Source organism: Catharus ustulatus, chromosome 6, assembly GCF_009819885.2.
Source record: "Catharus ustulatus isolate bCatUst1 chromosome 6, bCatUst1.pri.v2, whole genome shotgun sequence".
NCBI lineage: Eukaryota > Metazoa > Chordata > Aves > Passeriformes > Turdidae > Catharus > Catharus ustulatus.
The window spans coordinates 10127015-10150400 of record NC_046226.1 but is presented as its reverse complement, the minus strand read 5'-3'; the positions used below and the strand labels follow the sequence as shown (position 1 = coordinate 10150400).

General features: G+C 37.1%; 2 protein-coding genes across 4 annotated transcripts in view; one reads left to right on the top strand and one right to left on the bottom strand.

Moving 5' to 3' along the window:
• Positions 1–23386, top strand: part of TDRD9 (tudor domain containing 9) — a 63675-nt gene that overhangs the window by 5176 nt on the left and 35113 nt on the right. For 2 of the 3 annotated variants that reach the window (XM_033063630.1, XM_033063629.1), the window contains exons 2-7: positions 12261–12367; positions 16576–16673; positions 17129–17350; positions 19342–19464; positions 20038–20118; positions 22949–23113. In XM_033063630.1, coding sequence (XP_032919521.1) covers positions 12261–12367; positions 16576–16673; positions 17129–17350; positions 19342–19464; positions 20038–20118; positions 22949–23113 — 796 coding nt within the window. Of the gene's footprint in view, positions 1–1129; positions 1191–12260; positions 12368–16575; positions 16674–17128; positions 17351–19341; positions 19465–20037; positions 20119–22948; positions 23114–23386 lie in introns of those variants that run through there. The other variant, XM_033063631.1, reaches the window with a different exon arrangement.
• RD3L (RD3 like) lies at positions 423–3792 on the bottom strand. Its single transcript, XM_033063632.1, has 4 exons — positions 3759–3792; positions 2767–2858; positions 1794–2099; positions 423–959 (listed from the first exon to the last, which is right to left on the bottom strand). The coding sequence occupies exons 3-4, from the start codon at positions 2090–2092 to the stop codon at positions 665–667; spliced, it is 594 nt and encodes a 197-aa protein (XP_032919523.1). The 5' UTR covers positions 2093–2099; positions 2767–2858; positions 3759–3792; the 3' UTR covers positions 423–664.

The following is a 23386-nucleotide window of genomic DNA, read 5'->3' as shown; positions in this document are numbered from 1 at the left end:
TAAGTATTTTTTTTAAAGAATAGAGAGCTAGTTATTAGATGCTGTTAAATACTTAGTAGTTTTGTTTAGCTGTCCACCTTCACATACTTCAGCATGTGCAGAATGTAGTTTAGAAAAAAAATACAGAAATAGTGCATGCAGCATAAGTTCTGTCAGTGTTTTCATGCAACTTATTCTTGAAGTTAAGAAATAATTATTCAGTTCCAAAAAGTATTTACCAGTTTATTTAACTGATGCTATATTAAACTGGTTTTTTACATAGTTTAAAGTTCCCATAGAGCCTAAAAGCTATGTGACAAACACAGAAGTTTTTGTCTAACACTCTGTGGATCGATCTTGTTTCAAAATACGCAAAGCAATCTTTTTTTGTTGTTTAAATACTTGTAGCTCTATATAGGAAAAAATTGAAATGATTCAGAGTTTTTTCAGAAACATCAATATTTTTGATTAAAAGATGGCTTGAAACACAACAACTCTAAGAAACTAAAGATAAAAGGTGAGTTGATACGTAAGTTACTGCATACTAGCTATCACAAAGCTTTTTAATTTCTAAACTTGTAATAGAAAGGGGAGTGTGTCATATTTTACTCCTATGTGTCTAGATGGCAATTACAAGAAAGGAAGTGGATGGCTACATAACTTTGTGAAAGCAACACAAACCAACTTAACTTGATGGATAATAATAGGGTAGATTCCAAATTCTGTGAGAGAAGGTGGGAAACATGCTTTGTGTGTTTTTGTCGACATAACTTGAAACAGTGGGGATTTCATCTTTGTCCGACTTGTTGGAGCTGTCACCATGCGGACAGTGTTCAGGGCAATTTGTATTCCATGCATCTACCAGCTGCTCTGCTTGGTTTTCTCTCTCAATGGTGGTGAGAAAATCTTTTAAAACTTGCTTGAATATGTAGACTATTTCCCAGGGTAAAACATCATTTTCTGCCAAAACTTCCCGAAATCTAGGAAAAAACCAAACATTGAAATCTAATCATCGGCTCTGAAAACTTTTCTCTTTCCTCTCTGGTCATTTGGGGGTAGGGGAGGAGGAAATGACATGAGTTCTGGTGTCATTTTTTCCTTGCTGCCACATTTCCCCACTCACCTCCCCCAGATAATTGTAAGAGGAAAAGAGCTCTCACAATGCACTGGATGTGCTCCAGCTATTGTGGATTGAAAGCAGTTGTGATTGGGTAGGCTTATTTTTTAATTTTTTTTTTCTTTGGCCCATCTGGGTAACTTGATTTAAACTGACTTTGCCCTTAGGTGTATTCTGGGCTTTAAAAGGCAAAAGGACTCGTTCTGTCGTTTCTGAGTCCCTAGAAAATGCACTTAAAATGCAGGCATAGGAGAATTTTTCTTCATAAAATGTGTGGAGGGATTTTTTTTTTTATTAATTTACACTGATTTCCAAGTTTTTAGGAGCTTTTTGGTATTGTAGGCAGTAAGGCTGGATTTCTGCATAACAGTGCATTGCATTAGTCCTTTTGTTTTTTAGCTGTTGGGTTACTATTTAATAAATACTAGGGATAAATAACAGGAAAAACGGGAAATATTGAAAGGTCATAAGAGATTTCCTTTGTTTGGATTAGACCAGGAAAATCCTGATTTAAAACTTCCTTCAAGCGCAGCATATTAAAGTGAAGATGTGATTTCTAAAACAGCTATAAAAATGCGCTGCAGTTGCTGGTCACTGCTGCTTTGGAAGAGCAGAGCCAAATACAAACTTCAGTTAGGTAGAGAAACATCTTACTTGTGATAGAGAACTCAAAGTCGGGGAAATACAAAACAATTACCTGCTGAGAACAGTTCCTGTTTGGCAAGGCTGGATTTGAGAACACAGAACTTCAAGCTGCCGTTGCTCAGTAGCTGGAATTGTTGCTTGAGGATTTTGGTAGTTCTTGAGCCAGTTGTAATCCATGCCAGTTTTCTGGACTTTTTGTTCATTTTCGATCTCTTGTACTAATCTTTCACGCTCTTTCAGGTGCCATTTCAACTCCCTCAGTAGGGTTTTTGTAACTACTTCTGATCCAGGACATCTTGTGGATTTGTAGGAATCAGTTTTTGACCATTTCATCCAGCCAAAAAGTGGCATTTTTAAGCTGGGGAGAGGAAAAAAAAAAAAATTTTACTTGTGTCTGTGTAAATGAATAGTTGTTTTTTTTACCTGTAGACTTCCTTCTCAGGAACGCATGTTTTTAAGGAAACTTTATTAATGATCTTGGAATAGTTTCCTGCACAAAATCACAGGCCATAATGAAATATGACAAGCCTTACACCTTTTCATGTTTCCTGTCTCTTTTCTGAGTTAACGTATCCTGTGAAATTTACAACATTTGAAAGTACACATCTGTCATTCTGGAAAAATTTCATATTTTATCCTTATCTTATCTGTAGTATACGTGATTTAAAAAAACAAACAGGGAAGAAACCCCTAAACTCCGTCACGCAAGCTAACAAAAAACCCCTCTAACCCCACAAAAAAACCAACTAAATAACACTCTCTCCCAACAAAACACAACCCCCCAAACCTCCACAATTTGAACTTACACATGCATTTAAAATTGAAATTAATTAATTAGTAGTTAAGTGCTGCAACTCTGCTTGATCTGGTTTTACAACTTATGTATCAATTTTTATTATAAATATTTTAATTATTCACATAATCTGGGGGCAGAAAAAGACTGTTAGAATAGAATTCTAAATTGCAGTTAGTAACAAATCATGCACAAACAAGCATGCAAATTGGAATAAAATAACATAAATTACCTTTGCAGTTGTCTGTGAACAGTGTTGCTTCAGGTGAGTTTGCTTGAAGGTCTCTTATTCTAGCATATCCCGTTTGCAGCTTGGTAGTACTGCTGGAAGAAAACAAGGGTTTTTTGCTCTTTTTCCTGTTTTCTTTTTCTTATTTACTCAAACTGTGCCCAGAAAAAATGACTTTGTGTACTGAATATGACAGTTTAAGTTTTTCTGCTTTTAAGGTTCTTTTTCATCCTCTGTACTGGAGAGAAGCAGTAATCCATTTAACCTAACATGGTCTCTCAAATACTTCTACCAAGTCCATTAAGATCTCCTACCTTTGAATTGAGTTTTGCCGATGGCAGTAATTTGAAAAAAGATGGTAACAATTTCAAATGCTTGTTGCTAAATCCATCCAAATGTATTGTTGGTAGTGAGATGAATAATGATAGTCTGAAGCAACTACAGACGTGCTTGTAGCTAAAGTTAAAGCTGTCGTATGATGTGATGCTTGGCTGTGCATAGCTGTAGGTCACAGTTTAGAGCTGTATTTTTATGCCCATAGAGTGCTAAAAATAACTATGTTGCTTTTATCATCAAACTAAACTTTCAGGCCATCGAGATGCTGGAAGACTTATCTCCCATTAGAGGGGGATCAGGCTGTTCTGCTGTCATTTTTAAACAGCTAAGAATAGTTTTTCTCTAGTAAAGATCATCTAAAGCTTTTGTTAAGTGAGCGTTGACAGAAAAGAGGTATTTGACAGTTGCTCAGGATTTTGTCGCTACATTAAATGCTTCTTCCAGATGAATTTCATCAATCTCATGGTTCTATAGTTTTTCATTACTGTGCATAGCTGTTAACATTTTTAATTAACGTTTCCAATGTATTTAAAGAAGCCAGGCTGTAACACCTACAGTGTGCCATGAAAGACACGTTAATCTAATTAAAGGAATGGAATGATAAGTAGATGCAAATTGAGGTCAAACTGATCTAAAAAGCCCAGAATTGTAAGTCTTACCATAGACATTGCTTCTCTCTCAACGGGCTGTCAGCTGCCTGCTCCTGTTTCCTTGATGAATATTTTGAGCATGTCCATTTTTAAGGTTCATTCTCGGGGATGGCACTGTGCACACTAAAGGTCGCTGAAGGAGCCATTTTCCGTTCCAGTTATCCAGTCTCTTCCTATTAATCTAAACAGTAGCCATGCTATAAGAAATGCTGCCTTTCTTCTTGCCCTTCTTCTAATGACTGTCTTTGCTCCTCTTAAGTATTTTTCATTCCTACTTTTCTCTCTCCACTGGTGTGTTGAACAGTTGGGAGAACAAAGGTTCTCTAAATTTGTTCTAGATGTCATACAACATAAAGGATGACGTGTATGGCTGTTATTAAAGCTGATACTACTTATACATTGGAAAAATTCAAATGTCAGTATTAATCCTCTTCAACTGGAAGGTTTTCACATTGCATTGTATGTGGTACTATGAAAAAGGAAGGGAGCTAGGTTTATGATGACAGAACTGTCCTGACAGATTTTCAGATAAAATTAAAATGCTCCTTGCCACCTCCTTTACAGCACAGTTAACACGTCACCACTTTTTTCCACTTTATCAATCTGCAAGTGAACTGCTATACAGTGTAAAACCATTATAGTGTCTCTGCAAATTAGAGGTGCATACTGGAAGGTGTGCAAAGTAACTAAATGAGAAACCTACAACTTTTATTTTTCAATATAATTTTTGGTTGCATCATTGAAGATTCAAGGCAGGATCCTGAGGATCATGTTTATCTTTCCATTGGTAGGAGAGCATTGAAGCTGAAAATTTGTATTGCTTTTACTTTTGTATACAGTTCAGATGTGTGAAGAAATAGATGTCTGTTCATATGGGGCTGGCATTGGAAACTGGACCTCAAAAGTAGAGCAGTACTTTATGCGGTTTCATGGTTAATCCTGGAAGTTTTGTTAAGAGGCAAATTCTACCCGGCTATCTCTAAATGTGCTCGTGGATCTGAAGTGCTAGATCTTGCAGTGTCAAGGTGGAAATTCTGGCTTGACCTAGGCTGATAGTGAGTCTGTTTCTTGAGGGCACTGTGAAGTTTGTCTTTATTAGTAACTTAATTATGTATTTGTGGTCAACTCTGTGCATCCCCAGTGAGAACAACGAGCACTCTTTGGTGTATGTGACAGAGCAGCTTCTCCAGTAATGTGCTGGCTTTATTCTGTTATTTTCTTTTACCCTGAAAACAGCCCAAATAATATAAATTACTGAATATAAATGACACACAGTTCTATTTGCTTCTTGATTTTTCAAGATGTATTTAAGGAGTCTGTTTATTAGTTCTTATTTGTCTGAGGTGATAGAATTGTCAGTGTGGGGTTAGTACCTGTCATGTTAAAAGAATTTCTAATTTCTCCTAACGCTTGCAGCCATGATCATCAGTGTGTTCTGGGTATGGTTTGTACTGAGGAGCTGCAGCTGAACCCAGCATTCATTGATGAACCCTCATTTTTGGAATGGTTTTATTCTGCTGTCTGTGTGACTTGGTGTGAAGGAGTGGAAGTATGGTTTATGGCTCTAACTATTAATCTGAAAATATCTGGTACTCTAAATCTCTTCTGTTCATGTACTCTAAATCTCATCTCTTGTCTCCTGTTTGACATCACAAATGTGAGGGGGAACTTGACAATTAAGATGTATCTTAGAAATATTGCTTTTAATTTTTTTTTTTTTGACAAAGCCAGTTTGAGAAGTTGGTACTGAACAGCAGTTAGTTCAAAACCAGCTTCATTTAACCAAATATTACACTGATATGAGCATCCAAGCATGATAAATGGTGAGAATGGTTGGAGGAGAAGCTTCTTATTCTTTTCTTTGGAAAATTTTATGGCATCTGTACCATCTGAGATGTTATTGACTCCTGTAGTTGAAAGGGGCGAGAAGTACAGCTCTCTTTATGAATGAGACTCAGTGTGTCACTGAGAAATTATTTCCTAATTCTTTCTTGACCAATAGGGCTGATAGCAGATCATAAGCATTGCTACCTAGCTAGCATTTCAACACGTTGATAGTGTTGCGTGTTCCATATTCTCTCTCATTATCTGTTGATAATAATATACTGTGATTTGCTGCCATGGATTTTGTGTGAAGGGCTGGTGATTGTTGTGGGCTAAGCCCAGCAGGCACCTAAGCACCACACAGAACCTTGCTTACCTGCTGTTCTCCCTCAGTGGAATAGGGAATGAGGAATGGAATAGAAAAAGAAAAATAAAACAATGTGGGTTCAAGTTTTCAGAAGTGAAGCAAGAGAGAAAGAAAACAATAAAAAGTTCCGCATCTCCTCTCATGGGCAGACCAATGCCCAGCCAAGTTCTGAACAAGAGATGGCAAACTGAACTGAAACCTCACCCTTCTCTCTTTTAATTGCTGAGCATGACACTGTCATCTCTCTGGTCTGTTTGTGTTGCCTTCCTGGTTATGCCCCCTCCCAAACCCTTGTGCACCCACTATCCTATTTATGGGGAGTAGGGGAAATTGTAGCGTGTGAAACAGAAAGGTCCTGGATGCTCTGCAAATGCTGTTCAGGAGTAACTAAAACATTTATTTTCAGAAACACTGATTTGGTCACAATTATAAAACAGCATCATAGCGCTGCTATGAAGAAAATAATTCTATCCCAGCCAAGTCCAGAGCAGTTACAAAGAAAGGTTGCCAATGCTCCCATCATCCGAGCAGGGAGAGAGTTAATAAAACAATTTATCCATTGCTAGCAGGTTGGATGGTTTCCTTTCATTTGTAAGTGCAGTGCCACTCTTTGGGTTTAATCAACTTCGTAGTGTATTTTTCTTTTGATTTGACAGAACAACTTACTCTGGCTCCTTTTGGGAAGCAGACAGATGGTGAGTCTACCTCTTCTGATCACTTCAGACAGCATTTGGCTACTGCTTTTGGTTTTAACAATTTTGAGCAAAATTTGACATAAGCCTACACAAGAGGCCTCTTGGTAATACTCCTTGTTTGGTCTTTTGCTGTGGCAGTGAACAACAGAATAATTTTCTTTTAGCAGCGTTAACTGACAGAAGTTTGTGTAAGCTATCATTGTATCCTGATGCTGAGATGAATAAAAACAGGACATGTCTGGAGCTGATTTCTTCCACTTGGACTGTCTGTAGCATTAATGTCTCTGGTGCTGATGACACTTCACTAATAGGCTGGGGAGTAACAGGCATCAATTTGAAACTGAGGCAATTCTGCTTTTAATACTGATCTTCATGAACATTCTTCTAAATTCAGAGCAGTCTCTTACTTGCATTTTATTTTTCTCAGAGATTTATTTAATCTGGGTTTTACCAAATTGGTAACCAAATGCAGGAAAAGAAGCTCATCAGCAGCTCATCTCCTAGAAGAGTCCAGTTCTTTGAAACCCAGCAGTTCATCCCACTGACATAAAATCCCGGAGCAGAAGACAGTAAATTGGAGGATTTGGGCTGTTTTATCCTGGCATTTGTGCTTGTTGTGTTTCTTGGATTTTTAACTGTGGATAAGATGCAGTTTGACATACATGAAATATTTGAGTTGCTGTGTTTCCATAGTCTGTCCAAATCTAAATAATAGCATTTGAGTTTTTCTGGATTTCACAAAGTTGTTTTAGTGCTCTCCCTCCCTCTTTCCCCCACTCCCCAACTAGTTAAGGTTTTAAATGAATTACATATGAGGAAGAGCAGTGCAAGCCTTTTAAAATGCTTAAATATGAAGACTTTATCACTAAATCCAGCAAATTACATTTTAGAACAGCTCTCTTACTGTTAAAAAAGCATGCACCTAATTGATTCTTAGATTCTTGAAATAATATGTAGCGAGTTTGTGAAATCTGTATTTTACTTGTTAATATGTTACATTTATTCTGAATTCTATTAATAGACTGTTTTTGCAGCTGAAACATGACTTTTGAATGCCTGTACATGATTTCATGGGAGTTAGTGTATTTCTGCAGGTACGACTAATCTTTTGTATAGAAAGACAGCATCCAGTTAAAAGGAAAGTAATTTTTAGTATGTCCTTCAGTAAACCCAGTGGAAGGTTATTTACTGTCATGGCAAATGTTCAGTTATGTAAAGTGTCACATTACTTTAGTTTCAGAAGAGAAACTCTGAAACAGTCTACTGTATGTATCTTACTAAAATTGTACAGCAAAATATTGCTCTGCGTGTTACGAGGCTAAGTGTTTTTTTCAAGTGATTTCCCCCCTCTCCAAAGATCTGTAATAGGTGAATAGTTTGTGTGCGTGACAGAAGCCATGACTTGGGGCAGTCCTTCTCTTGTGATCTGTGAAATGGGTGACACTAGTTTTATGTTCAACTTCTAGTCCCATGTGCACAGGATTTTTGTGTTAAATGAGGCAGAATATAGATAAGCAGAAAGTACATCTATAAGAATTTTTAAAAACACAGTCCCAGGAGACTTGGGTATTTCAGTTTTGTCTCTAAGATGGACATGTTCTAGAAGTTACATGGCCTTGAATAGAAACTTCTACTCCAAAATTAGTTGGTTAATGGAATTTTTTTAGGTTGGATAAGCAGGCATCTTAATCCTTGGAATTTTATTTCATGGTTGGATATTTTCTTTTTACAGTCAGGTATGCTGCGTAATCAATTAAAAAATTTTTTTTCAGGGAATAAGACTGCATGTATCTGTTAGTTTAATAAAGCTTTTTTAAAGCATTTCTTCTAGAAGTGTTAACTATGTTGAGTGTAGGTATTGGCATTGCAGTTAATTATGCCATTGGAAAGGGCCAAACAAATTACCTGTCATCGTCACGGTTGAGATTGGGCAGTTGATTCTATTTTTGGCAGCTAAGTGTATGCAGAAGTGCTTTGGTTATTATTTCAAATGCTCAAATATGAATATTTACTCAGTGCGCTCTGTTATGATGCCTTGTTGACTTATTAGAGGTCATTCTATAGCTTGAAGAAAAGAAAGACCTTTCTCTAGCTTAATTTGCTTAAAGAAAGACACCCTCAGTGTATTTGAAAGCATTTACAATTCAGCGTGTCAACAATTTTTGGTGTTAAACTGTGTTTCCCTTCTAGTAATTCTCCTGAAGTGGCAGCTGTATTTAATTTTATGTTTAAAAATACTTTGTTTCAATCAATTGCTCAAATTAGTTTGACTGGGCATATGTACCAATGCCACTTACATTTCAGAGAAATGTTTTAGTAGTTAAACCACATAATATGGAATGAAGAAAGAATCCTGTTATCTCATAAGACAGTGTTAATTCTTTTCCAAGAGGAGGCATGTACCTCTTTGCCTTGGTGGAAGGGGTCCTGCTGGCCACTGCTTGTCAGACTTGAAGTCCTGTCTGCTACTTCTGTGAGTGTTTCTGAAAATAGGTAGGTCTTGAAATGGACACACCTGCATGGGTAGATCTGAGGATGTAACAAGAGTTACTTGTTGAGTGAGGTCACTCATTGATTGTGTTCTCAGCACTTTGTCTGCCTTTTTCCCCTTGGGGTGAACAGAATGTCACATATTTGCAGGTTCAGCCATAGGAATCTGGCTGATTTTTGAGGATGAAACAATCCCTTGATATGAATAAGATCAATTTCCCCTCCTTTTTAAAATGAGGGGCAAGGAAGAAAACATGGAATATTTTAAATCCCCTACATTTCCTTCAGTTGGTGACTTCAAATTTCAGTGATTGTGTTAGTCACAAAAATGCTTTTGACTGCTGCTTAATTTGGTAGAATTTTTACTGTTTGGGATGTGCAGTTGAAAAGGCTGGAATCTCAAAAGCCTAAGGAATATATACTATAATGTGGCAGATGTACCGAAGGCGGGTTTTGACTGTCAGGAGGAATAGAAATGGGGAAGAAGTAACTGGTGTATGGGACAGACAGGTGATTCATAAGTAGAATCCAGAAAAACCCCTTCATTTGTGTTGGTCTTTTCTAGCCTGGAATGGATTTGAATTTCCAAATCTTGTTATTCTTCTGCTGTCAGCAAATTTTGTTGAAAGTCTTTAGATTTTCACCCAAGGACAATTTCTTTTTGTTTATCCAGGTGTGTAGGATGATGCCTCCCACTGATGTCTTGTTAATGATTACCTGGAAGGATTGTATCATTCTGGTGATTTAGGAGAGCTCCAGAGGGCTTTATAATATTTTTATTCCATTTTGCTTAAAACCCCCATTATTCTGTAAGCTTTTAATTTTATTAATGCAGAAAAGTACAGCATTAAAACATCAGTAAATGATACAGTGAAGCTTATTTGTTCATTTCATATTCCCATATGTAGTTTTCCAGTTGCATATGATTTTCCTGAAGACTGGAGCCTGATTTGGTACATCAAGTGCACAATGTTTATTCCTAATGACTGGCTATTAAATATCTTGTTTATTCATTGTGTAGCCTGAGGTTCATTTACTGCGTGCTGTTTTCTGGAGACAGAAAACCTAATTCTTGAAATAAAATATTCAGATGTCCAAACAAACAAAAAAAATCTATTTTCACAAATGACTGAGGTTATGCTGTCCTCATTTTCCTCAAACTGTGCAGGCTAAGGTTGAAAGCATGCACACATATATATGTATATATATGTGTGTATGTGTACATACACACTTCTGGGAACCTGTTTTGAAATGCTTAAGACTCTTAAAATTCCAAGAGATACAATTAATTAATAAGTTTATTTATTTATTACTGTTCCTTATCTGTTCCTTAACTGATTTTCAACTACTGCTTAAATACTGATGTATCTGCAGGTCTTAATCACAAGCAAGGAGCACAGTCCCACCTTTCCCAACCTTAGCCCCTCAGTGTGAGTTTCCTGTTTGTGGTTTGCTTGCTGTTGCTCTGGGCTCTGATGGTCAAGCAATGCCTGCTCCTCTGTGATAGCACTGGCTGCTTGCCCTGGATGACTTTTCTCCTCATGGGCAACCTAAGGACAAGTTACATTTACTGCATAACCAGGTTTTGTTTTCAGAATGTGTGTTTGGTGAGGCTGCAGGTCTATGGAAGTGAAAAAAGTAATTGGTTATATCAGTAAAAAATCTGTATAGTATGTGTATACAATGCTGCCCAAGTGAGATTGTGCAGCCAGGCTTCATTATGGTATTTTCAGCTACTGAATGCATGATTTTGTTACCATCATTGAATTTTTGGGTTTTATTTGTGTTTAATATACACTCAGTGGAACAACCTATGTTACAAGCAGTTGGACATTCTGTGTATGAATTTTTCTGCATATTTTCACAAATTCAGACTTTCTGAGGAGTGTTTTAGAAGGGTTTGAGTGATGGAAGTTGGATGTAGGCAGCTGTTGCATTTGCAACCACTGTGCAGAATCGTGCAATCATGCTGAACCTCGCAGTGAGAAATACTCGAGGTCTGGGGTAAATTGCTATAGCTCTACACCTAAAATATGGTTAAAATTGGATCAGAAGCGATTTCCTAGTTTGTTTTCAGCAGTGGGTGATAAATACTTGGTGTTCTGAGCTGAGCTGAGTGAATTGTCTGTAGCAGAGCCAAGCTGGCATAGGGTTTGCCTTGGCAGAGAAGGTGAGTGCTCTGTGGCATCAATATCTTGGGGATTTCTCTCTGTTGAGGCCTGTGTGATGTAGTACCACATTAAAAATCTCATGTAGTGTCACTGTTTTTGGAGTCAGCATTACCTGTTTTTTGGATCAAGAATAAACACTTCGATAGCACTATCCTTTCATAAAAACTAGAAACATTCACTGTACCTTAGTGTATTGCTGCATAGGTAAGTTGAAGTCAATAGGTAAAACTGTAGTTTTGACCTCTAGTTTGCATTTTGTTTAAAAAGAATCACTTTTGATGTTTTCAAAACTCTTCTGTGTTTAATTTCACCTATGATTTAATAACCATACAATCATTGTTTGCATGCTAATTTATTTTCTAGTGAATTTCATGTGATTTTCTTCACACTGTATAGAAGAGATTTTTTAAAATTTCATTTCATTGCATTTATATCATAATTAACATTTTTTGTGTGCAGTAGATTTCCACAAAATTCAGTGATCAGGTGGTTGTGTCAATTTTTTTCCCTGACCAACATCATTTTTTGGCTTACAGTCAATTTTTCCTTAAAAACAGTGAGATGATTGTGTTTCTTCATGTCCACTTCCCCTGTCTCCAGGGAATCGTGCAAGAATTACATGCATTTTACTAATTGTATGTGTTAAGAATTGAAGAAACAGAGCTGTTTCATCTTTTTTTCAGAAGAAATTGTAGTCTTTCATTAGAAGAGAAGTTCCTAGGTATTGAAGCCTTAAAGGATGATAGTTTGGGAGCTCAGTCTTCTTGTGTCTGAACAAAAAAGTGGTAATGTGGCGTTTTCCTCAGGCTAGTATCTAAATGCATAGACTTAATTTTTTTCTGAAGTTTGTTCATTGAAGTAGTTCCTGCATGACATGGGGAACTTCCTGTATAATGCTGTTATTTCCAGAGATGCCAAAGACTTAGATTAGGAAGCATTTATTTATCATTTCTTTCCTCTTCAGACTGCCCATCTCAGAGAACATTGGAATTGATTGTGCTAAAAAATACAGACAAGCAGAGGAACAAGAGCTGAATGTAGCTGGAAATTATCAGCTTATCTATAAACCAGGTAAAAAAAGAAATACAATTATTTAGTTCCTATTATAAACTCAGGTATACCTGTCCTTTTTCTCCCTGTTGTCTTTCCATTATCTCCCTCTGTAAACGGAATGTGGTTGTTTGTTTATTGATCTATGTCCATTTGTTTGTTACATATAAAGCATGATACTAAAAAGTAAACTCCTTATTTTCTGGAAACCATGATGTGTAATGCTGTTGCATAGATAAATGTGCATACATCTGGCTTGTTGTGTTGATAAATGTGGAGATGTGATTAAAACAAATATTTTTTGAAGACGCCTCTCATTAGATTAATGCCTTTGTTATATTTTCCCACTTTCTATTCATATTTCTGTGTGTGCTTGATTGTTGCTTTGAGTTTTCTTTAGAGAGAAATTTGCACTTCTTTTTTAGGAGCTCTGGTAAAAGCACTGTGAGTCTGTCTCACTTGTCAGGGCAGCTCAGCTTCAAACTCTTACTGTGCCTCTTAATTTCCAGATTCTTTAATGTAACTGATTTCCTGATAAAAGGGCATTCATGTTTTATCTGTTCTGTGTGTCATTCTCTTAATACTTCCTGTGTACCTTTGCTGGCATACTAAAGTGTGACAAATGAGAAGTTTTCTAGAAATTACTGTCCTTCAGTGCATCTGCAAATTCTCTGGAATGCAGGCTGATGAAGCCCCTTGTGGGATTTGTCATCAGCTGAGACACAGTAGGGGCACTTAGCCAGTTCACCATGTGCAGTGCACCTTGTCTTCTGTGCTAACCACAAAATACTGTCTCTTGTTCCCTTGACGTTTCATAAAATTTGAGTGAGAGGAGGGATTAAAAGTTGGAAATGGGGGAATGAAGAGACTGGGAGGAGCTTCCAGTGTTGTCATTGAGGAATGACTTTTCCCTAATTCTTCATTTGTTTTACTAGACAAGGAAAGACAGCAGCAAGCTGAGTAAGATTAAGTTCTCTAGATGTTTCTTTAATAATATGGTGGTATTGATTAATGCAAGGAAATACCATAGCTCATTTAGTGTCTTACCTATTAAATCAGAATCTTGTATAAAATAAACCAGCAACTTTAGCAGCACTAGTGGCCCGCATGACTTTGAATGGGACTGATGCTAGCAGTGTTGCTTCTGTAAAAGAAACAGGATTATTTCTTAGGTTTTTTAGGAAATACTTATGTCTAGTCACACTGGTACTTTATTTTATAAATACCTATTTTCTTTTGGTCTACCCTAAAATATTTGTCCTTGAAATTTTACCTTCTAATACTCTCGCCTTCCAGTTGTAACTTACTGAGACAGCATCTAGTTAGCAAACAACCATAAAAAAATCACTAAATTATTGGCATATTACATAATGCCGTATTAATCCATTAGCTATTTTCCTCAGTTCCTTTCCCCCCTATCCCCCTGTTCTGTTCTTTGTCTGTCTCATTGTCTGGACTCCAAGTTGCTTCAGGAGCTGTTCTGTGCAGTGTTGATGCCTGCCTGCTCTCATCAGTGCTCTGCTCCCAGCAGTGTGTGATCCAGTGGCAGACTCCAAGCAAACTGAATAGTGACAGGACTGGAACGTTCCTACGGCATTCTGAGACTTAGCTGCCAAATCCCACCTAGATGTAGAATAACATAAAAGCTTCAGAAAATCCTGGTTCTTGCTGCTCTTAACTTTGACTTACAGACAGACTGAGAAATACTGAGCATTGTTGGGCTAGTAGAATAAAACAGCTCAGTAAATGAACATAAGAATTGTACTGTTAGTTTTATAGCTTATGAATGTGTATGTTGTTTTACATTTGAGACTACTTTTCTCTAGTGTTGTATCCTCATGATTCAGATTTCAAGAGCTTTGAGATATATTTGTAACTATCAGCTGTATTGATCTGAAAGTGTATGTTTTCCTCAAGAACATGTGAACTGTCATAAATAATCAAGGATTTATCTAGACCAGGACCTATGAGTTGAGCTGTGTTGAATAGAAGTGTAGTCAAGAAATAAACTTGACAACATGGAAGTGAGAAACTGATTTTTTTTCTGGAGGTTCTGAATTGGTACCCCTTTTATAGCTTCTTTCTCTCGGAGTTGCTGTTCTAACTACAGGCAATATTTTCTGTACAAATTGATAGCTTGTTTTAAATACTGCAGTTACTGAAACTGCTGGTGTTTACACTGCTTGTACCTTGTTATTTGATGAAATTATGTTGAGTTTAAATGTTGTGCTTTCCTATTTCTTTGAAGAGCATGTGCTTTTATTCTGAGAGGACAGACAGAAATGAAACCTGATCTGCTTCTGTGTTGGGGAAACAGATCATCAGGGAACTGCATTGAGAGATCTGGCTTCTGCAGGGCATGGTAGAAATGATACTGCTGTGCAAAGGAAGTTGAAATGATTGAATAAAAGCAGAAGAAAATTCTTTGCCATAACTGTTTTCCAAAATGAGTAGAGCATTAACTCTGAATTACAGAGGGTTATTTTATGAATCCTACCTTTTGATTTTTTTGTGCTTCCTTCTTTATTCATAAGCACTATTAAAAATTACTTTGTTCTTTTAATATTTTGACTTTTCAAAACTGCAGTTGTTTCTTTGAAAACCTGATAGAGGTGGGAAGGTTATATTGCTTTAGCAGGAATCTGCTGATCCTGGGATCTGTTCCCTAGCAGCTTGAGGTTTCTTCCAGCATTGGTCAAATCACACACAGCTATGGATGTCTCACTTGTGACATGTTTGTGCCAGAGGGAAGCCAGTCAGCCTTTGTGCAGTGTTGCTGTGGCAGAATGCTATATATATGAATTTTTCTGGGGAATATATTTAGAAACTTGACCAAAAGTATTTTAAAAAGGACAGATGATATTTTGAAGGGGCGCTGCTATCAAGTTCTGGTTTTGTTTGGCTTTAGTGGTGTTAAGTAAATCCTTGTGCAGTGACCACCTTTCACTGTTGTGTTACAGAATCCAGGTGAAAGAATTTTTCCTTTTACAGAATGTGGCTTTAGGAGAACTCTGTTTTTTAGTGCTTTATGAAACTGTCATAGGGAGCTGTCCAGCTTTTGGGGCTTTCTTTTAGTGCTGGAAAAAACTTAATTTGTATTCCTTGACACTTTGAGACAATTTGAGGTTGTGGAACACACTGAGGTATGGCTGGGAGCTAAGATGCTGTTCTGCCTGCTTCTGCTTCTCTGCTGTTTGAGATTGTTAGAACTTTGCCAAAGAAAGGGAGCTTTAACTGCAGTCAAGTATTTAAGCTGTAGCCTTTATTTAGAAAGGGAGCTTTAACTGCAATCAAGTGTTTAGGCTGTAACCTTTATTTAAAAGTAATGATTGCCTTTGTAAGAAGAATAATTGAATTCTGTCTCACTACTCTATTTCTTAGAGAAATAATGACATAAAAAGAAGTATAGTTTTATTACCTGTAAGCATCCATTTCCTCATAACACCTGGTGAAACCAATTTGAAATGGAAAGCATTTCCACTTTTGATTTCATTATGCTGAGGGTATTTTAGCTTAATTGTTTCATTGTAATTTGCAAAATTGTTGTGTACAACAGTCTTGTCCAGGTTTTCCCCTTCTGCACCTCCAGACCTGTCCTTTTGTTTTCATGGCCCAACTGACTGCAGACCTCTAAGCAGAAACTTAGGCTGGCACTGGAAGATTTTTTGTCAAGTTACCCAGTGCTAATGGGGACTGACTTCTGCCAAGAGACTGCAGAGTGTAGTATCACATTGAAAGGTCATCATGATGCTCAGCAGATTTTAATGGCCAGGTGGTAGAAATATAATGGTCTTCCTGTCAAATTACGGGTTTTCTTACCATGGATGCAGTAGACTTTAAGGGAAACAACACATGCACATGAATAAAGCATGCTTTGTTCAGTATTGTAAAAAATTCTTGAGTATGCAGGAAGAATTGGCAGTTGTAAGGTAAACTGCAAAAATCCAGTTTTCTAAATGAAGAGAAAAGCATAGAGAGTTGTATATATCCTTTCCACTGATGGTGGTTTACACATACAAGAAGTGTTTTTTAGGAGTTGCTTCCAGTAAAACAGCGGTTGCATAAACACAGAAAATCTCTCCAATCTGCTAATACTAAAAAATACTAATTCTATTAGTACTGAAAGTATGCAGTTCAACTTCTAGAGAAGTTAGTTTTCCAGATACTGTTGTCATAACCTCCTGCTGGTGTTTCTCTTTCAAGTGACTCTTGGTTATTTTTGTGTCTAGATTCTTCATTATTTCAGAGTGAATCAAGTGATTCAACTTCTATACCAATATGGAAGTGTAAAAATTTGGATATGCCTACAGCCAAACACAGGGAAAAGGTAATGTCTCTCATGAAATAAAGCTGAAAATAATGTTTTGTTGTGGCTTTGGAGTGGGGTTTTTTTGTGGTTTTTTTTGTGGGTTTTTTTTTTTTTTGTTTCTGTTGTTGTTTTTTAAAAGGAAACTCCCTTCTTTAAACATTGTACAAAATTTTCAGGTTTTTTACAAAACCATCTCATGCAATTTCTTAAGAGGAAAAGCGTTGGTGTTACACTATGTTTTTGTAGGTGTTCATGTAAAATGCATACATGACTGTGTGCCCATGTTCTTTTCTGTGATCTACTGATGTGCTTTAGGATTCCAGTTTTCTGCAGATGCCTACAAGATGATAGAAAAAATGGCACAGTGTTTTATAGAGGTTTGCTTTGTGGCTTGGAAGCTGTTGATATTTCACATCTGTTGGAAACCTGTTTTGAATTGTACACTTAAGAGTTTTCTTGAAAAATTGTTTCAGATAGTGTCTTTGATACAAAACAATTCAGTTGTGATTGTAGAAGGAGCAACTGGCAGTGGAAAGAGCACACAGATTCCACAATATATTTTGGATTACTGCATGAGCCACTCTATGCCCTGCAACATAGCTGTTACCCAGCCTCGAAAAATCAGTGCCAGCAGCCTTGCCAGGTGGATTAGCAAGAAGCGATCATGGACGCTAGGTGAATTTGTAGGATACCAGGTATGAGAAAACTTCAAATTGTATTTTAAAATGCATTAAAAAGTACTGTATGTTCTTTCTTGATTACTTTTAAGCATATTTAGCATACTGAAGAAGTGTTAGAGGATCTGCATTTAAAGTGGAATTGGTATTTTTTTTAATCTGTGTCCTGCTAAATGTTTGTAATTAAATCAACTTGTAAATTTGAACAACTGTAAATCCTGGTGGCACTCCAACAGAAAATATTTGTCTGCATCAGACATATCTGCATTATTAATCTCTGAAATAGTTTCAGGAGAGCTATGTTCTGTCATTTTTCCTTTAAACTTTTTTAAGTGATACACTTTATCTGTTTGACTTTACTACATTTGCATGTCAGTTCTGTCAAAACTTTAAGGCATTTATGACCAGGTTCTTTTGTGAACAATCTTTTGCTCCTTTTTAACATGTGAAAAACTCAAGCTAGTTTTTCCTCTTAAATCTGTCTCCTTTTGTTTTGTTCAACTCCGCTTCAAGCTCAATTCTGTCCCTCTGTTTATAAACTTGATGCCACATTCCTCTTTTGACCCAGGTCGTGGTGCTTTGATCAGCTCATTGTCAGTACCCACACTAAGCTGCTGTGATGGTGATTTTATTGTTGGTTATGCCACAGCTGTCTTTGCATGAGCTGCTCTGGTTCTTCAGGCCAGTGGATTCACAGTGGTGAACACTGGGAGGGATGTTCATGGAGAATTGTCTGCTTCTGGAGTCCTTTGCTGGGAGGAATATTTACTGTGTTGTTCTTCCTCTGCTTCATTCTATTTCTTGTTGTTTATTCCTTCTTTCTTCCACTTAGGGTAATATGTATATGTTTGCTAGCATGCATTTAGAGGTTTCTGTTTCTTCATAGGTCTGCAGGTTCAGTTTGCTTCCTAATATGCTGCATTGTGGTGCTATTTGTGTGTTAGGTGTTCTTTGTTACTCTTAAATCTGATTTTGTGCAGATTTCAGGTCTGGAGGGGTTTGATTTTTAACTGAGAATGACAGAGTTGTTCATAGCATGGGCTCTTGTGTGTCAGTCTTCTGCTTCATCTGTTATCCCATATCTGCTTTCTTCTGTGCCACATAATAAACATGACAGCAATAGACAAAACACAGTGTTATCAACATTATTTTCATACTAAATCCCAAAAACACAGCCCTGTACCAGAAGAAATTAAAATCTTATCCCAGCCAAAACCAGGACAGTTATGTATGTTGTCTGTGCTTCAAAGCAGTTTATATATAAAGCCTTTGTTGTGATTTTTGATACCTTGAATTAATTAGTCATAAAATTGCTAAATTGATTCTTTAGGCTGGTGAGTCTCAAAGACTTAAAATGATAATGTTCTTCCAGACTGTCTTCAGGACAGTATGTGGATGTGCTTGTTTCACCAGCACTTGTGTGAGCTGAGCAGAAACAGAGGGAAATGGTGGAGTGCAGATATGCCTGCTCTAGGCTGATCTCTAAGCTGCACATGAAAAGATGGTCACAGCTCTACCTGCCTGGATAGGTTACACCTGAGATAGCTAAAGATACACAAGTATGCTAGAAATCAAAAATCTGTTTCATATACGGCTGTAGAACTTGTCTCTGAGGAGTAAGTTGCCTGGTCTTGGTGCTAACTTAAACCTCTTTCCTTTTCCTTTTTTAGCAAACTACATTTTGGCAAAATCTTTTTTCTTGCTCTTCATATCAATGGAAAGGATGGTGTATGTATTTACTTTTAGAAGTCTTTGAAGCATTCTCAGTCTAAAGTCCCCAGTAAGGGATTTTGTTACTTCAGAGTTTATTTTTTTTCCAATTTCTCCCAAAGAAAAAACAGTTAATTGATTCTGGTGAGAACACTTCTGTATGCAGACTTGTGCAAGTTTGAGTAAATAATTTTGATGGATTTACACTGTGTTTGATTTTGGAGTTCTTCCACATGCATGCTTCTGTAACTACAATAACTATGTTTCCTGCTAGTATGTATTTTTCTTACTCTTGTTAGTTAAGTTTAGAGAATGTTTCGACAAAGGAGACGAGGTTGCTGTATATGACAACGGGAGTTCTTATTCAGAAAATAATTTCTGCCAAGAGTCTAACTCAGTTCACACACATTTTCATTGATGAAGTAAGTTTCTGGAAGTAAGTTTAATTTTCATATTAATGAAACCTTCTCTTTTGTCTCTTACCATGCAAGAAATGAGAAATGCAGACATCTACTTGAAAAGATGTTTTCTATAAGTTGTGTAAGGTATGACTTGCTGAAATATGCTTTTCAGCATTCCTTTGAGCTACAAGTTTAGAACTGAGGGTGTGGGGAGGGTTTTTGTTAACTTTTAATATAGGTGCCTTAAAATGTTTTTTGAAATTCTTCTTGTGGAATTCAAGAAACCGTCTGGCTAGGCCTGTCAGAGGGAGGCAGCTACTTTTCATTCACTTGGATATTACAGAGTCTCTATTCTTCAAGGGTGTCCTGAAAAATATCTCATTGGAATTTCTGTCTACTGGCTGTGGGTACCACTCACTCATGGATTCATTAGTGTTGCATGCTTAGACTCAAAAGGTGTATGCTCTCTTCTGTGAAAATGTATTGTTATTCCAAATTACAAAAATAAAGCATTAAACTGAGTAGGAAAGTAAGAGATTGTCAAAAAGAAGGGGATGAATAAATGAAAATTAAATTGTGGATAATGTCTTCCAGGTGCATGAGCGTACGGAAGAAATTGATTTCTTGCTCTTGGTGACCCGTAAACTGTTGTGTACAAATTCACAGTCTGTAAAGGTGGGTTCAAACTGAATTCTGCTGTTTTTTCTTGCAAGAAAAATTTTGTATGTCTTTTACCTATGAAGGCTCTATTTTAAAGAATTTACCACGACTTACTATGTCTTTACTTTCTACTGAAATACTATTTAGTTTACCACTCCTCATAAGTAAGCAGGCTAAGGGCATTCTTTTCCTGGCTGCTGTGATGTGTTCTGAGAGACTTTTTTTTTTCCTCTCATGTTAAAATGCATTAGTTTCTAAAGCCTGCTTAAGGCTAAAAAATGCACGATGGATATTTGACTAGAATTACGTCTTGGGTATTGAGGGCAGTGCTTATCCTTGGTTGAAATGGTAGCATTAACTCCTGGAAATACTGAGCCTTTTTGTTTAAGTGGGACCACATATTTGAAGAAATAGCAAAAGACCGGAAATGCTGTACTGTACTTTCTGGGCAGAAATGGTAGTAAAATGTGGCTGAGGTTTTTCTATGCATGTCAGGCAATTCTGCTTTGTACTAAAGCAGAGTTCATATTTACCATGGCTTGTTTAGTCTTTGGGGGTCTCAAAGTAATTAACTCTTGAATTGTTAGAAATTAAATACAAGTGATGACATTAGGCTAACTCAGTATCTTACTGTGCAGCTGTTTGGGACTTCAGATACTTTGTGAGACTGCATGTCTCTTAAGTGCTTCAAGTTAATAATTTAATGGGAATTTTTCAAATTCAGAATAGAGTCTAGGTTGGCTGTTTTTGTTGCCATTAGAAGAGAATATGTGTTCTTACGTGCAATCCACAAACTTGGTCTTTAGGTCTTCCAAACATGCTGTCACTGAATGCATCCTTTCAGTTGGATAGGACATGGCTGTGCACTTCACATCTTTCACTTTGTATCATTTCTCATGCTGATTTAGATTTTAGAGAAAAACTCTTGTCTTTAAATTCAGAGACAGTAATGTGAAACTATTCAGCCTTTTTTAGCACTTGACTCTGCCTACTGAGAAGAGCAATGATTTGATCAGACTGAGTTTCCGAGAAGTTTGCCCTTTATTCTGATTATCAGGTTGGTTTCAGTGGCAGGAATCCCTACAGGGCCTGTCATCTTTTCTGTTAGAAAACATTTTTCTGTTAGAGGTTCCTGACAAATTTTTCGTTTTCCTCTGTAGTTCCATGTTAGTCTCGTGAAATTGTCACTGGAAAATTTTATCTCTTTTATATCATTCTCTGCAGTTGTTTCTGCAGATGACGGTTTTTTAATATTGTACAAACCTGAGAGAGACCTATATTTGAGAAAGTGGAGGGATGTCCCTTTGATTTTTTTTTTTTTTTAATGTTGAAGAAGGGGGAGCTCTTAATCTCACTTGCTGGTCTTGAACAGAGTGAAATGGGCTATTCAGCTTGAATATACTAAGCCCATTGTCTCCTGCTTCATCCCTTTTCAGCCCCTTCTGAAAAACTCTAGAGGAAGGAAGCTCTGATGCAGCAAATTCATTTAGAAAATGGAAGGTTCTCCTCCCATCCTCCCTAGATTCATGAAACAAAAGGATGCAAGGGTTCCTATTTAAGAGAGAAAACAAGAACATTTTAACTCAGGGTGGTATGAAATGCATGTGAGCTGTATGTTTCCTTGTTTGGAAGTTGCAGACCTCAGAAGTAGCAGGTAATTAAATATTGCATCAACTAACAGGAGTTAGTTGAGTGTTTCTGGTGTACTGAGGACAAGGTCTACCTGCTGAACTAGCTAACTTAAATTATGCTGGATTTTCTGGCAGATGGCTGCTGCAGATTATTTTTAGATCATAGAGCAGAAGCTGTATTGTTCTGAGGTTGATCTTGCTGGGATAAGGGTTGAAAGAAAACCTGAGACTAAGAGGGGCTCTATTGGGTCAAACCAAACAGTGCAGTTTCCATAGTGACTAGTAACAGTTCTTGGTATCGCCTAGTGGGTCTTTGGACATATCTGTGTTGTTCAAGTGGTTTTGGACTGCTTGATCTTGAACTGTCTTCTTTGATTACCCTCTGCTCTGATGTGTTCGTCTGCCACGTTGGTGATATGTGCTTGTTGAATTTTTCATTTAGGAGTGCATCAAACTCTTGGTTCAGTTTTGTGACCCTTCAGGCACTCTGCTAAGAATCTGTCATTTCTTTCCACTTTGGAAGGATTCCATGCAGATTAGAGTCCAGATTGTCTAGGAGGAGTAGTTTAATATTCCTTGCCTCTAACTGCGGGTTTAGTTGGATTTTGTTTCCATAGCCTTCAGAGAAGGTTACATTTAGCCCATTGCCCTGGCATAGGTGAGTCACTGTCTGTTGAGCCATGAAGCAGTCCATGCTGTAGTGGGACAGATTTCATTTACTTGCAGAATTATGTCCTTTCAAATTTCTCCTCTCAGGATCATGTTGGAAAACGTGATGGTTTAGCCTGCCCTCTCCGTGTGTTCATTCTGCCTTTACATGTGCTGTGGAGCTGAGCACTGTGCTACAATACCCCCTTCTTTAGTTTCCCTTCCTGTTGATTTGTAAGGGGGATGCTTTTGTGTTTCACAGCACTTCTGGTTTGGGTGGTGAGATCTTTATCAAGGGTACTGTATGTTTTTGGTTGAATTTTCACCATGATGTCTGCCCTAGGCATTCTAACCTGAGCCATTCTCTTACAGATGGTTGCCTTTCTCCTCATGCTGGTTAGGGTATCTTCAGCATTTAGTTTGATTTTTCTTAAATGTACTTAGGTTATATACCTGTAGGAACCATAATTATCATATCATGAAGAGGAAATGGAGAGTCCCATGTAGCAGGACAATTTGTGTTAAAATTAATGCTTTACATTTACTGTACATTTTTTTTTTAACAGATAATATTGATGTCTGCTTCCATCAACTCTAAAGAATTAGCTGATTACTTTGCACTTCCAGTTCAATATGGTGTGAATCCAGTGTGTGTATTTAAGGTGGAAGGCAGACCTTTTGCAATTGAAGAATATTATCTTGATGATTTGAAGGACATTTTTGATTTTCAGGTACTGTAAATAAAATTTCATTTCTTTGGGCGCAATAACAAATTGGAATTGTCAATTGAAAATTGTGTAATAAAATGACATAAAGCTACTTTTATATTGCAAATCTAGGTAAGAATTAATAGATGATGATAAAACAGGAGTCGTCTTATGAGCATCCTAGTTTTCTTCATGAAGCAGAAACGTTTCAATAGTATGAGGAATTTTGTTAGTTGCATTCATAATGAACTATGTAAAAGTGTGTGTGGAAAGTGACATGCATAGATTTACAGATCT